This window comes from Budorcas taxicolor, chromosome 4 (assembly GCF_023091745.1).
Source record: "Budorcas taxicolor isolate Tak-1 chromosome 4, Takin1.1, whole genome shotgun sequence".
Classification (NCBI taxonomy): domain Eukaryota; kingdom Metazoa; phylum Chordata; class Mammalia; order Artiodactyla; family Bovidae; genus Budorcas; species Budorcas taxicolor.
The window spans coordinates 50,657,028-50,673,435 of record NC_068913.1 but is presented as its reverse complement, the minus strand read 5'-3'; the positions used below and the strand labels follow the sequence as shown (position 1 = coordinate 50,673,435).

Sequence of the window (16,408 nt, the reverse complement as noted above, 5' to 3'; positions counted from 1 at the left end):
GAATCATGGACTTTTCTACCCTTTAGGAATCATAGCAGTTTTCATCCAGCCCCTTCAGATGAGAAAACTGAGGCCCAGAGAGGCTGACTGACTTGCGCAAGGTCTCCACAAGTTAGAGCCTAGAACTCAGAACCCCCAACTCACCAAAGGTTCCCTGCCTCAGAGCATCGTAGAATCATTTCTAGCTCTTGACAGTACCTGGCTCAACACAACTGCCAGAGATTGTGAAAATTAATGAAGTAGCAGCTACTGGAATTTTAGATTCAGTATCTAATATCTAAAAAAATTTTTTCTTTGCTTTTAAAAACTATTTGTTGCTAAAATACATGTTTTCTTTATTTTGTAGTTTCTTTCTTTACTCTCTTTCACGGCAGGTCTACTTCCCACCATGAGAAATGTTTTAAATTGAGATAACACTGGTATATAGCACTATATTAGTTCTGTCTATGCAACATAATAATTCTATATTCATATACACCACAAAATGATCACCACAATAAATACCCTCTTTGCCCCTTCATCCATGTCACTGAAACTCCAACCTCCTTCCCCTCTGGTAATCACTAATCTGTCCTTCATATCTGTGATTTTTGTTTCATTTTGTTTTTATTCATTTGTGTTTTTTAGAATCTATACCTCTAATGGTATTTGTCTTTCTCTGTCTTCTTTCACTTTTCATAATAACCTTAAGATCCATCCATGTGATTACAAATGGTAAGATTTTCTTTTTTATCACTGATTAGTATTCATGTGTGTGTGTGCGTGCCCACGTGTGTGCGCATGCTCATTTCTTTATCCATTCATCTATCAGTGGACACTTAAGTTATTTTTATATCTTGGCTACCGTAAACAATGCTGCAGTGATCATAGGAGTGCATACATCTTTCTGAATTAGTGTTTTCATTTTCTTCACATAAATAGCAAGAACTGGAATAGGTGATAGTTCTATTTTTAATGTTTTGCGGAACCTCCATATTGTTTTCCCTAATGCCTCCACCAATTTACATTCCCACCAACACTGTGTGAGGGTTTCTCCATGCTCTTTCCGACACTTCTTATTTCTTGTTTTTTGTTAATAGCCATTCTGACAGGTGTGAAGGAAAAATCTCACTGTGGCTTTGATTTGCATTTCTCTGATAATTAGTGATACTGAACATTTTTTCCTCTGCCTGTTGGTGATCAGTATATCTTCTTTGGGAAAATGTCTTATTAGAGGCTCTGCCTATTTTTAACTGAATTGTTTGGGGGTTTTTTGCTATTGAATTGTTTGAGTTCTGGGTATATTTTGGACATTAACCCATTATAAGATACATGATTTGCAGTTGTTTCCTTCTAGTCAGTTGGTTGCCTTTTCATTTTGTTCATTGTTTCCCTTGAACACGAAAGGTATTTAGTTTGCTGTAGTTCTACTTTTGCCGCCTTTGCTTTTGGATTCAGACCCAAAAATTTAACACCAAGACGGATGTTTGGAGCTAACTTCCCTTGTTTTCTTCTAGTTTTATGGTTTCAGGTCTTATATTCAAGTCTTTAATCCATTTTGAGTTCATTTTTGTATATTATACAAGATAGTGGTCCAGTTTCATTCTTTTGCATATGGCTGTTCAGTATCCCTAACATCACTGACTTCTGCTTTATTGACTATGCCAAAGCCTTTGACTGTGTGGATCACAACAAACTCTGGAAAATTCTTAGAGAGATGGGAATACCAGACCACCTGACCTGCCTCTTGAGAAATCTGTGCGCAGGTCAGGAAGCAACGGTTAGAACTGGACATGGAACAACAGACTGGTTCTAAATCGAGAAAGGAGTACGTCAAGGCTGTATATTGTCACCATGCTTATTTAACTTATATGCAGAGTACATCATGAGAAATGCTGGGCTGGAAGAAGCACAAGCTAGAATCAAGATTGCCAGGAGAAATATCAATAACCTCAGATGTGCAGATGACACCACCCTTATGGCAGAAAGCAAAGAACTAAAGAGCCTCTTGATGAAAGTGAAAAGGAGAGTGAAAACTTGGCTTGAGGCTCAACATTCAAAAGACAAAGATCATGACATCTGGTTCCATCACTTCATGGCAAATAGATGGGGAAACAGCAGAAACAGTGGCAGACTTTATTTTGGGGGGCTCCAAAATCACTGCGGATGGTGACTGCAGCCATGAAATAAAAAGATGCTTACTCCTTGGAAGAAAAGTTATGACCAACCTAGACAGGATATTAAAACCAGAGACATTACTTTGCCAACAAAGGTCTGTCTAGTCAAAGCTATGGTTTTTCCAATAATCATGTACGGATGTGAGAGTTGAACTATAAAGAAAGCTGAGCGCCGAAGAATTGACTCTTTTGAACTGTGGTGTTGGAGCAGACTCTTGAGGGTCCCTTGAACTGCAAGGAGATCCAACCAGTCCATCCTAAAGGATATCAGTCCTGAATGTTCATTGGAAGGACTGATGTTGAAGCTGAAACTCCAATAGTTTGGCTAGCTGATGAGAAGAACTGACTCATTTGAAAAGACCCTGATGCTGGGAAAGATTGAAGGAATGAGGAGAAGGGGACAACAGAGGGTGAGATGATTGGATGGCATCACCGACTCAATGGACATGAGTTTGAGTAAACTCCGGGAGTTGGTGATGGACAGGGAGGCCTGGTGAACTGCAGTCCATGGGGTTGCAAAGAGTCAAACATGACTGAGCAACTGAACTGACTGAACTGAATATCACCAATTAAAGAGACTATCTTTTTTCCATTGTATATTCTTGTTATAAGCTGTCAATATATCTGTGAATTTATTTCTGGGCTCTCTATTATATTCCATTGATTTATATGTATTTTGATGCTAATACTATACTTTTTTGATTATAATAACTTTGGAGTAGAAAGGGGAATTATTTATATGATCTGAAGAGAAACCAGAGTATATGGCAATAGCTTTATAGCAGAGGGCTTCCCTGGTGGCTCAGAGGTTAAAGCATCTGCCTGGAATGCTGGAGACCTGAGTTCGATCCCTGGGTCAGGAAGATCCCTTGGAGAAGGAAATGGCAACCCACTCCAGTATTCTTGTCTGGAGAATCCCATGGAAGGGAGGAGCCTGGTAGGCTACAGTCCATGGGGTCACAAAGAGTCGGACACGACTGAGAGACTTCACTTTATAGCAGAACTTGAAATCAAGGAGCATGATGTCTCCTGCTTAGTTCTTTCTCGAGATTGCTTTCACTACTCAGGGTCTTTTGTGATTCCATAGATATTTTACAGTTATTTGTTGGGCTTTGTTTCTAAATATATACCTGGTTAATCCACCTTTGCTATATTTTCCTTTACCAGTGAGATTTTTACTTTTATATGTTTTCTTGTTGCTAGTAAGTAGCTGTAGATTGGGTGTGTCCTTAGGGGGAGGGGAGTTCAGAATCTTCCTACTCCAGAATCCATCTTGGACTACCCCTTTGAAATTTCTTTCTCTGTTTTTTCATCTTTGTTCCCTCTTGTCACTTAGCAATCTTTTTTTTTTTGGCAGGGAATATAAGCCCATCAATGGAATGTTCATTTTCTTCATTTTTGATTTTCTGTATTATGTATTATTTCTTCCAATGCCAAGGATAAAGATGTCAAATAAGATTCTTTGTGACAAAGAACATGACTTCACAGGGATTTCAGAGAATTTCATAAAGGATAATGATAACATAGAGAAATAGAAATTTTTTTCCTCTTGCTGCTTAAAAATTTTTTTTATTTCATGGCTTTCAACCCTATCACTGTAATATTTCTGGGTATGGATTTTTATGTGTACATTAACTGGGTTCAGTGGGCATTCTGGATTTGTACATATTTTTCTTCTAATTTGGGAACATTTTGATACTTATTCAAACATTTTATCTTTTTTTTTCTCTTCTCCTTTTTGGGGACTGCTGTTACTCATATGATGATATATTTTATTTTGTCCTAGAGGTCTCTGAGGCTCTGTCTTTTTAAAGTTATAACTGACATATTAGTCTCATATGTTCACATTGTACATATTATGTACAACCTGATATTTGTATATATTGCAAAATGGTCACCACTATAAGTCTAGTTAACATCTGTCACAATATGTAATTACAAATTTTTTTGTGTGATAAGGACTTTTTAAGATCTATTCTCTTAGCAATTTTGAGATATGCTATATAGTATTATTAACTTTGGTCACCATACTGTATATTACATCCCCGTGGCTTATTTTATACCTGGAAGTTTGTGTCTTTTGACCCCATTCACTCAGAGAAATAGAATTTTGCTTCAACTTTTGGAAATAATTGAATTGCCTGTTTTTTAAAAACTACCTCTTACAGTGGTTTGACATTAAAATGACATCTTAACTAGCATGAACAAAATGCATATCAGAGAGCTTCCATGGTGGCTCAGAGGGCTTCACTGGGGGCTCAGACACTAAGGAATCTGCCTGCAGTGAGGGAGACCTGGGTTCAACCCCTGGGTTGGGAAGATCCCCTGGAGGAGGGCATGGCAACCCACTCCAGTATTCTTGCCTGGAGAATCCCTATGGACAGAGGAGCCTAGCAGGCTACAGTCCATGGGGCCGCAAAGGGCTGGACACAACTGAGCAAGCACACACAGGATATCAGAGGGCACACTGGAACAGAAGTTTTCCTAGTATGCCCAGTATCCTTATGGACTTTCCCAACAGAAGTAGCCTCCCTTTTTGGCTACCTTATCCCTAACACACTAGAAGAGAAATATGTAACCTCTGAAAATCCAGCTTAGCAAACCCAAGTCTAGCCAGTGTCTCCCAAGGGCACTTACATTTTTGTAATTCTTGGTGCTTTTGTAGATGTCTGTGCTGGGGATACTTCCAAGGCTGTTCCAAGATGGACTAAAAGAAGAAAAATTAAGGTCAGGATTTTTGGGAACAGGCATATTTTAGAATAAAACATTAGAAGAAATGATAGAATCCAAAGAGCCCATAATTTGGATGTCTTGGGACTCTGTCCTTATTGCAGATGACATTTTCTGGTAGCTAACTCTGAAGTGAACAGCTGGTATTTGTGCAAGCCTGGGGGTAAAAAAGGAAGTGTGCCTCTTTTCCAATGCCTGCAAGAAGTAATGAGCATCGTACTTTCATATGTGTGGCACTTTATAGGATAAGCAAAGAGTTTCACACATGTTAAATCTTATTTGAGCCCTGAATGGTCAACAGTATTATCCTCATTTTTAAGGGTGAGTAAACTGAGGTTTAGAGAAGTTCAAAAAAGCTCTGGAGGGAAGAGAAGCACCGCCTCTATCTTTAACCTGTGGGTCTTCATGGTCTGGCACAGTGCCTAGATCTACCTTGTGAGTTATGGCAACTTTCTGATGAAGTATGGGAAGTCTGCAGTGGTCCAATTAGTCTCATTTCATAGAAATAGGAGCCTGGGAGGACCAGATTGTTGATTTCCTGTTCCTGATGCAATCACATAAATTCCAGGATTCCTCAACTGTGACTAGGGACATATGCTAAATACTATGCCTGAACAAAGAATGTCTGTTTGGGGTGCTCTCAGCAATGTGCTCTCTGGCCCAGGCTTATAATTACTGGAAATTAAATCCTGGGGAGGATACTGCTTTTGGTTGGCTCAAAGCCCCATTACCAAATCTGCAGGTAAAGGGTTTCATCCATTTCTCCTTGGCTTACTGTGCCATGCTGATTTTTACCTTAAAGCTCAGAAACTGTGTGGTCTTTCTCTAAAAACCCTTCTCCCCATCAATCACACACAAGTTACAGTAAATACGGAGGCAGCCAGAACTCAGAAGACATCGTCTTCCAAGGAGAGTTTCTGGGGTGTTTCCCAGAAGAAAACTGGGTGCTTTGGGAGCTTGAGAAGTCTTTCAGGCCCCTGGGCAACCACTTAAGGTGCTGAGATGGTAAACACAAGCTTTTGGGTAGGCTCCAACATGCCAGGGGAGGGAAGGAGAATTGCTTGGTGGAACAGGAAAGGTGGGCCCAGGCTAAGCTATAGACATCTGTGCTAGGTTTACCCAGGTTTTTCATTCCTTTGTGACCCAAGTGCAGGCCAAGAAGCAGCCAGAAGCCTGGGAAGATAGCAGAGGCTTCGAGAGAAGCTCTCTTTAACTCTCTGTTCAGAAAATGCCAGAGACATAGAAAGGTACCTACCGAAGGCCTTTCAAGACTCCAGACGAAACAAACCTCCAAGCTGCCTCATAGATTGTTTTCCATTACTTTGAACTGTGTCTCTGCTGCTTTCACTCTCTAGATGACCTGATTATATCTATTTTGCATTATTGGTATGGCTTATTAGGTACATACCTTATTTGGCAGATTTGAATGAATTTTGGCTACAATCAACTGTCTTAAAGTCTCCTATTCTGGGTTATTACGTAACTTCTGGGTTACTAGCTTCAAAAGAAAATGAGCCATAATATATTTAGCAGCTGTCTGGGCCCAAGACTTGGGTCCCTAGGGCCTCTTAGACTTCATCTCATTTTAAAAAGAAACTACACGGCAACCTCAGTCTTTTGCTGATCATGTATCTTTCAGTCTTACCATGACTTGGAGGTGAACCTAGCAGTAGGGCCTGTGAGTAAGTGCATAGATTTTGGGGTGGGATACATCTTTGAAATGCTGACTCTGCAACATACTAGCTGTGTGATCTTAGGAAAGGTTCTTAACCTACTGAGTTTCAATTATCTTACCTATCAAATGAGAATAATAAAACATATTCACAGGATTTTTTTTAAAGACTAATTATGATAATGTCTAATTTGTAGAAGCGCTAATAAATAGTCACTACTGTGAAAGGGAGTAGTTTTATTACACTTATCAAAATTGTATAAGAAATTTCAGGGTGTGTTGTCCTGTTTATCGGTACCTTGGATCTTATATTACTCACAATTGAACTCTCAGGACCACGGTGAGAAATCCGAACACAAGGCCAGCTAGTAAACCGAGGTCCAGTCCCAGAATGATGGATGCCATGCATGTAAATACCCAGATAACCTAGGAAAACATGAAAATGAAAAATGCTAATTCATCAGGTACCGTGAAGTGGGTAAAAATAATATCAATTGTCCATGAACAAATCACAGCTTTGTAAAATATTCTGACATCTTTACACACTTTAAGTGGAAATTGGACTTCCGAATACAGGCCAACTGTCCCATTAAAATATTTTTAGATTTAATTTTTGAATAGGTGATATATTATTGTTTTAGTCACTGAGTTATCTCCAACTCTTTGCGACCCCATGGACGATAGCCCACCAGGTTCCTCTGTCCATGGAATTCCCCAGGCAAGAATACTGAAGTGGGTTGCCATTTCCTCCTCCAGGGGATCTTCACCAGCCAGGGATCAAACCCCTGTTTCCTGCATTGGCAGGCAGATTCTTTACCACTGAGCCACCAGGGAAGCCCTGATATATATTAACATAGTTCAAAATAAAATTGGTATTAAAAAGGTATGCAGAGGCACTTTCTTGGAGGTCCAGTGGTTAAGACTCCACACACCCACTGCAGGGGGGTTCAGGTTTGAATTCTGGTTGGGGAACTAAGATCCCACAAGCAACATGGTGTGACCAAAAAAATGTGCAGTGAAAAATCTTGGTTGCAACCCTCTCCTTTCTCCATTCATTCCCATCCTCTTTTCTCTCTTACATCCTCTTTTATTTCTGTGTGTGTGTGTGTACACATGTGCACATTTTTCACCAGCATTTTTTTTTTGCAAATACCACTGCAAAACATAGATTATTTTCCTTTCTTTTAGTGTGTTATACACACTCTTCAATTTGGACCAGTCTGTTTTTACTTAACAATTTGTCTTGGAGATCTTTCCGTATAGACAGATAGGGAATTTTTTCCCATTCTTTCTATCTGTTTTGGTTTAAATTATAGCAGAACTCTGAAGGGTTTAGCTTCTTCTTCTTCCTTTTTGTTTTTACAATTCCTCAGAAGAGTTGTAAAGATTATTTTAATCAAAATTATAATCAACATGGGGTTTTGCATTTTGTTTCTGCTTTGTGTTTTATTTGTCCTTCTAAATTAGAGGGTTTTTTTTTTTAATTTATTTGTTCTTTGGCTTTAGAAGGCCAGTGCTTTATGAAGGAGCTCATATAGGATTCTTGTACAAAATGGATCTTCCCAGAGATATAGGACTTTCACAAATTGTAGCTCATGTGGAAGACTTCACAGTTTTGGCTTATCCACAAAATTCTAATTTCTGCTCTGCTTCCCAAACTGCAAGTAAGACTCAGGAGATAAGGGGACATAATATTATGGCACAAAGCACATACGTAATTCCTATTTCAGAAGAAAAAAAAAAAAAAAAGGATGGCAAGCAACTTACAGCATCAGTCTTATTCTGCCTCCACAGATGAGGAACATCACACACCTGCATAAACATCCCCTTCAGGTTGGCAATTACAACAGCTGCCAAGACCGACTGCCAGGAAAGATGGGGAAGTCCAGGTTATTCAGTGAAATGGTTTGCCATTTGATGACTTTTAAATCCCCTGCTATTTCTTGGGTAGCAGAGCAGTGAAGGGAAAGTAAGCAATCAGTGTGGCAAGAAGCAAGGTTATACCTTCTGCAGGGGTTCCAGCAACTTCCCCAGGGCAACGATGGCGATCATCACAACCCCAGCTGAGATGATGCCAGCAACCTGAAAGACACACACATCTCCCATAGTCAGGGTCTGTGCTTCCCACTCTGAATATGTGTTTGCTGCACGCATGTGTGCAAGAGCCTGTTTATGGGCACACAATGCTCCCCTACCTCCCTCCTTCTGCTCAGTCCTGTTGAGAGAAATAAGAATTATTTGCTAAAACCAAATACATTTAGTAGCTATGGCAGAGAAAAAGAAAATGTGGGGGCTAGGTCTGCTAGAGTAAAGCCAGTTTGGCTTGATTGCACTTGGGTACATGGCAGACCTCTATTTTTTGGTGTCAATTTAAGAGGTCAGTATTCCAGGAAACCCAGCCCATCCTTGTTCCTGGACAACAGATCCTTGAAGCATTCTTGGGAAATAACTTCTCATAGCACATAATTGATTCTTCTGCATTATGGAATCGGCAACCTGATAACGATTCTAATAACATTTTGCAGGCACGGTTGCCATGATAATCTCAGAGAAAATAAATTCACCAGTCCTGCAGATTCAAAAACACCACATGAGTCTGCTGAGAGGCAGGACCATGTCACCAGCATCCTCCTACAGCAGCCCGTGTGACGGGGCCAGTAGCAGGAGTAAAGGAAGCTTCAGAAACTTCACCTTCACTGGCAGAAAAGCTCTCCCAGCATTCACAACTAGCTAGGACAGAAGCTGAGGGGGTGGGGACTTTGCTGTGGTGTGATTAGATGACCAGTGGATTCTCTGCTGAGACAGCTGGGGCCTGGCCAAGGTGAAGCCTAGAAACTCTAAAACAAAGGAGAGGAGAGAGGGAGCCAGAAACCAAGCGAGCAGACAGGAAGCAGTAAAGGCGGGTGCATTGGGCCCTGGTGCTGCCCAACGCACGATGCTTGCATTCAAGGAGACACATAAAGCCAATACAAATAAAAATCCAAAAACGTAAGGAAATGTCATGGCCATACTCATCCACTCCATCTGGCAAATTGATCAGTCATGTTCAGAGGATAGCTAGGCTAGCCTGAGGCCATATTATGTATATGATACACTGAAAAGTCTGTTCTGTCCATCCACATCCCCATTTCTAGGTAATCTGTATCTTGCAGCACCACACGTCTAGGTTCCCAGTACCTTAGTGAGATTTTCCCCCCCTTCCTATCTAAGCAGAGAATCTGGTATCTTTCCTTCATCTTTCCCTCCTTTCTTTCCTTCCTTTAGTTCTGTGGAATTACTTAACTAATATTTATTGTCTATCATGAGCCACTTGCATTTCACTGTGGATGCAGGGCTCTGTGGATTGGAGAAAGAGATGGAGATTTGGGAACAGGGACCAAAGCCAGCTCGAGGGTGGCCACCTACTCACCAAGGATAGGGAATAATTAGCCCTCAACTATAATGTGGTCCACTGGAGAAGGGAATGGCAAACCACTTCAGTATTCTTGCCTTGAGAACCCCTGAACAGTATGAAAAGGCAAAATGATAGGACACTGAAAGAGGAACTCCCCAGGTCAGTTAAGTGTCCAATATGCTGCTGGAAATCAGTGGAGAAATAACTCCAGAAAGAATGAAGGGATGGAGCCAAAGCAAAAACAATACCCAGTCGTGGATGTGACTGGTGCTAGAAGCAAGGTCCGATGCTGTAAAGAGCAATATTGCATAGGAACCTGGAATGTTAGGACCATGAATCGAGGCAAATTGGAAGTGATCAAACAGGAGATGGCAAGAGTCAACGTCGACATTCTAGGAATCAGTGAACTAAGATGGACTGGAATGGGTGAATTTAATTCAGATGACCATTATATCTACTACTGTGGGCAGGAATCCCTTAGAAGAAATGGAGTAGCCATCATGGTCAACAAAAGAGTCCGAAATGCAGTACTTGGATGCAATCTCAAAAATGACAGAATGATCTCTGTTCGTTTCCAAAGCAAACCATTCAATATCATGGTAATCCAAGCCCATGCCCTAACCAGTAATGCTGAAGAAGCTGAAGTTAAACAGTTCTATGAAGACCTACAAGACCTTTTAGAACTAACACCCCCAAAAGATGTCCTTTTCATTATAGGGGACTGGAATGCAAAAGTAGGAAGTCAAGAAACACCTGGAATAACAGGCAAATTTGGCCTTGGAGTATGGAATGAAGCAGGGCAAAGGCTAATAGAGTTTTGCCAAGAGAATGCACTGGTCATAGCAAACACCCTCTTCCAACAACACAAGAAAAGACTCTACACATGGACATCACCAGATGGTCAACACCAAAATCAGACTGATTATATTCTTTGCAGCCAAAGATGGAGAAGCTCTATACAGTCAGCAAAAACAAGACCGGGAGCTGACTGTGGCTCAGATCATGAACTCCTTATTACCAAATTTAGACTTAAATTGAAGAAAGTAGGTAAAACCACTAGACCATTCAGGTATGACCTAAATCAAATCTCTTATGATTATATGGTGGAAGTGAGAAATAGATTTAAGGGCCTAGATCTGATAGATAGAGTGCCTGATGAACTATGGAATGAGGTTTGTGACATTGTACAGGAGACAGGGATCAAGACCATTCCCATGGAAAAGAAATGCAAAAAAGCAAAATGGCTGTCTGGGGAGGCCTTACAAATAGCTGTGAAAAGAAGAGAGGTGAAAAGCAAAGGAGAAAAGGAAAGATATAAGCATCTGAATGCAGAGTTCCAAAGAATAGCAAGGAGAGATAAGAAAGCCTTCTTCAGCAATCAATGCAAAGAAATAGAGGAAAACAACAGAATGGGAAAGACTGGAGATCTCTTCAAGAAAATTAGAGATACCAAGGGAACATTTCATGCAAAGATGGGCTCGATAAAGGAAAGAAATGGTATGGACCTAACAGAAGCAGAAGATATTAAGAAGAAGTGGCAAGAATACACAGAAAAACTGTACAGAAAAGATCTTCATGACCCAGATCATCACGATGGTGTGATCACTCACCTAGAGCCAGACATCCTGGAATGTGAAGTCAAGTGGGCCTTAGAAAGCATCACTACGAACACAGCTAGTGAAGGTGATGGAATTCCAGTGGAGCTATTTCAAATCCTGAAAGATGATGCTGTGAAAGTGCTGCACTCAATATGCCAGCAAATGTGGAAAACTCAGCAGTGGCCACAGGACTGGAAAAGGTCAGTTTTCATTCCAATCCCAAAGAAAGACAATGCCAAAGAATGCTCAAACCACTGCCCAATTGTACTCATCTCACAAGCTAGTAAAGTAATGCTCAAAATTCTCCAAGCCAGGCTTCAGCAATATGTGAACCGTGAACTTCCAGATGTTCAAGCTGGATTTAGAAAAGGCAGAGGAACCAGAGATCAAATTGCCAACATCTGCTGGATCATGGAAAAAGCAAGAGAGTTCCAGAAAAACATGTATTTCTACTTTATTGACTATGCCAATGCCTTTGACTGTGTGGATCACAATAAACTGTGGAAAATTCTGAAAGAGATGGTAATACCAGACCACCTGACCTGCCTCTTGAGAAACCTCTATGCAGGTCAGGAAGGAAGAGTTAGAACTGGACATGGAACAACAGACTGGTTCCAAATAGGAAAAGAAGTACATCAAGGCTGTATATTGTCACCCTGCTTATTTAACGTCTATGCAGAGTACATCATGAGAAACGCTGGGCTGGAAGAAGCATAAGCTGGAATCAAGATTGCCAGGAGAAATATCAATAACCTCATATATGCAGATGACACCACCCTTATGGCAGAAAGTGAAGAGGAACTAAAAAGCCTCTTGATGAAAGTGAAAGAGGAGAGTGAAAAAGTTGGCCTAAAGCTCAACATTCAGAAAACGAAGATCATGGCATCTGGTCCCATCACTTCATGGCAAATAGATGGGGAAACAGTAGAAACAGTATCAGACTTTATTTTGGGGGCTCCAAAATCACTGCCGATGGTGACTGCAGCCATGAAATTAAAAGACGCTTACTCCTTGGAAGGAAAGTTATGACCAACCTAGATAGCATATTCAAAAGCAGAGACATTACTTTGCCAACAAAGGTTCATCTAGTCAAGGCTCTGATTTTTCCAGTGGTCATGTATGGATGTGAGAGTTGGACTGTGAAGAAAGCTGAGCACCGATAAATTGATGCTTTTGAACTGTGGTGTTGGAGAAGACTCTTGAGAGTCCCTTGGACTGCAAGGAGATCCAACCAGTCCATTCTAAAAGAGATCAGTCCTGGGTGTTCTCTGGAAGGAATGATGCTAAAGCTGAAACTCCTATAGTTGGCCACCTCATGCGAAGAGTTTACTCATTGGAAAAGACCCTGATGCTGGGAGGGATTGGGGACAGGAGGAGAAGGGGATGACAGAGGATGAGATGGCTGGATGGCATCACTGACTTGATGGACATAAGTCTGAGTGAACTCCAGGAGTTGTGATGGACAGGGAGGCCTGGCGTGCTGCAATTCATGGGGTTGCAAGGAGTCAGACACAACTGAGCTACTGAACTGAACTGATGGGGACTAAGACTAATTTTGGTTACTATTTTTTAAATCTCCCAGGGGACCCACTTCCTGTACTTTATAAGGGAAAATTACTTGTTTGACAGGAAATGCTGTATATTTTATATCTATGAGCAGATTCCGTTGCTAGACAATTAATTCTTCTGTTAAGTGAGAGGATAACCAGGGCTAGAGAATAGTTTGTCATCAGAATTACTTTTTCATGAATCATTAGACATCAGATGGGGATGAGAGAAAGCACAGGTTGAAATCTTGAGCATCTATAGATGTGCTAAACGCAGTTGATATCCACTGACACTCATGATTCCATCCATTCATTCAGCAAATATATGTTTCTTATGTGTCAGATACAATGTATGTGTCATAAGTACTAAGGCATTATTCTTACCTTGAGAACTTAATGACCGGAACAATCAACAGTCAACATGTATGTGCCAGAATTTTACAACCATTTGCTTATTTAATCTATACAGTGTCCCTGTGAGGTGGATACCATGATTACTCCCCATTGCATAGGTACTGAAACTGGGGCTCCAACATGAAAAGTGCGGGAAAAGTCAAACAACAAGGGAAGACTTGCCAGTTTAGTTGGTTATTAGTTCCTGGATTTTAGTCCAGACACATAGACTTTTAACCCCAGAACTTAGTATACATTTCAGTAATGAAATAGCAAGTGATTTCTGTGCTTGCTTCATTCTTCAGTACTGAAATCCTGGCATCCTTCATTCCTAAATATAATACATGCCAGTGTGTGGCAGGGAGTATTAGTTTACCAGAACACCATTATCCCCAAACCTTCTGCCAAGGGATCACTTTGCATGGGCATTCTTGAGGGGAAAGGAAGGGGGAGAGGGCTGTCCCCATCAGAGCCTGGAGTTAGCAGACAGTGAACATCAGCTCTTGGGGATCTGCCTGCACCCACTTACAGCCATGTGCCTTGGGGAGCTTGTCAGGTCTCCATGTCCAGTGGAAGCCGCAGAAAACTTCACTGCTAACAGTTGCCCCTGAACACAGGAGCAACTTTGGCAATCACCTCCAACCTCTTCCCCTTAACCACAGATCTCCGGTTATGCTTCCTATTTGAGGCTGTATTGTTTTATTTGCTCTCTCAGAGCTAGAAATGTGTTCAGAAAAATGGAGAAGGAAACTCAATCTTAAATAGGGTAATTCTGAAAATTAAAAGTAAATGTTTGTTCATCAGGAGCCAAGAAATTGGAGAAGGCCAATTCCTCTGACTCTGTCACAAAGGTCTGTTATGACTGGGAAAGGAGCATCGTGGGCACCTTGGAGACAATTCAAACTCTCCTTGGGCCACTCACTGTTGGAGTCATTCATTTTCTCAGTTACTCTCTTTTTTATATTTATTTGCATCTCTACCTGAAAAAGAAATCCTATTTGAAGACTGTGTGTAGATTGTGTGTGTTAAACTATTTACTTTGGATTGTTGCTCCTTATAGTCTCAAAGTACTATTTACTCTTAAATAATAGTTCTTTCCGTGTTGGGAGGAGAAAACTCCCCAGGCGTAATAGAAGCACAATCCCTGAGCCTGCCCCTCACCCTCATCCATTTGGTTTGGCATAGCTGACTCACGTGCTGCTGAAAAGGATGGCCTGAGTACAGATCCTGAGCTATCTGGCCTAGTGAAGGAGGAGTTTTCCAGAGATTGACTGGGATGCTGGTTTGGGGGAAGGCCACAACTTAAAATCACAGTTAAAGGCAAAATCAAACCCACATTCAGAACTTCAAGAACAAGTCTTTCTCGGGAAGAAATGACAAAGTGTTTAGCAGAAATATGCTTAGCTAGCAAACTGTGGTTCTGTTGGATGCAAGGCCTCTGGAGGAAGTTCCTGATCCTTGGTAAAGCAAATGTAAATAGACAGCTTTGCATTTTCCTGAAAACAGAATAACTCATTAAGCCACAGAGAGATCTTACTAGGCCTTCTCTATTTCCAGATAACAAATAGAAAAAAATCAGCACCTTCATTATCAACTGTTATCATCCCTGCAAAAGCAAGTAAGTGGAGCTATCTGCCAGCTGGGCAACGACACAAAAAGGTTTGAGACTTACTGCATCATAAAACTATAAAGAGAGGTTTACAGGGAGGGGGTAGATCATCGCCACAGAGACGGAGAGGTCCCAGGTGGAATCAGAACAGGATGTGCAAGTTTACTTTTCTCAAAGGGTAATTGTCCTGAGTTCTTTTGCAAGCCTTTCTGAGCCACCATTCCCCTGACTCATTCTTTACATCATTCTAGCTTTCACTTTTCACTTTCATGCATTGGAGAAGGAAATGGCAACCCACTCCAGTGTTCTTGCCTGGAGAATCCCAGGGACGGCAGAGCCTGGTGGGCTGCCATCTACGGGGTCGCACACGACTGAAGAGACTTAGCAGCAGCAGCAGATGGATATTACCACACTGCCGCCCCGTACCTGTGTCTTTCCCCCAGTACTCTCCTGGACAGCAGTGCGGGACAGGGCGGTGGTAGCCACAAAGCAAGAGAATAATCCAGAGAAGATGTTGCTGATTCCAAAGGCGATGAATTCCTAAGAGAGAGAGAGAATGAATGGTAGTGATGCTACAAATCAAATCTTTGGAAGACTCTTGTCGAGCAAAGAGCATTAAGAAAGCAAACTCCCAAGCCCAGCCTGCCTGGGAGTCCCAGTTTAATTCTTACCATTAAAGGTGCTTGGAGACCTTGAAAGACATGTGGAATCTGGGCTCCATAAAGCCTCAGAAAGGCTTCATTGCCCTCAACTGTTCTGAAGACTGACGTATCTTTTGCTGAAATGCTTTATCTTACTTTCTGGTGAGTGGCCTATCTGCAACTCTCACATAAAATATTTTTTCTGAGGTTGGATATTTGCTAGGAAGTATATTATGACTTGGAGAATGATTATTCTGAGGGCTAATCATTTAATTGCTGTAATTGCTATGCTGTGTTTATAGACACAAACCAGACTTGCAGATTTGCAAGCAGTAGAAAATCAGCGTGGTAATGGATCAGATGCTACAAAACCCATCTTGTATCTGTTACTGGTATCCCCTGCTTTTCAAAAGTTTGCTTTACACCAGTTGGCTTTTATAAAAGATCTATCTAAGTTAGTTACTTGTTTTTGCTAACTCAAAGAAATCTCAAGAGAATTTTTGCTATTATGAAAAAAGGGAGAAAAATGTTTGTTTTTGCAGCAACCCCTTATAAAGGCAGCATGCTCCCCAAGCAGAGAGAGTAGCAGCACTAAGCTCCTTCCTGGGAAGCTACACTCAGCATCTCAGCATCTCAGCACGGAGCCGCCATTGCTCTGAACTGTGTTT

The 16,408-nt window shown here is 41.2% G+C and overlaps 1 protein-coding gene across 1 annotated transcript in view; it reads right to left on the bottom strand.

Moving 5' to 3' along the window:
* The window catches only part of SLC26A4 (solute carrier family 26 member 4), a 57,868-nt gene that overhangs the window by 13,104 nt on the left and 28,356 nt on the right, over positions 1 to 16,408 (bottom strand). The window contains exons 9-13 of the mRNA XM_052639054.1: positions 15,526 to 15,639; positions 8,563 to 8,640; positions 8,326 to 8,421; positions 6,878 to 6,984; positions 4,794 to 4,863 (exon numbers count right to left, since the gene is read on the bottom strand). Coding sequence (XP_052495014.1) covers positions 4,794 to 4,863; positions 6,878 to 6,984; positions 8,326 to 8,421; positions 8,563 to 8,640; positions 15,526 to 15,639 — 465 coding nt within the window. The remainder of the gene's footprint in view (positions 1 to 4,793; positions 4,864 to 6,877; positions 6,985 to 8,325; positions 8,422 to 8,562; positions 8,641 to 15,525; positions 15,640 to 16,408) is intronic.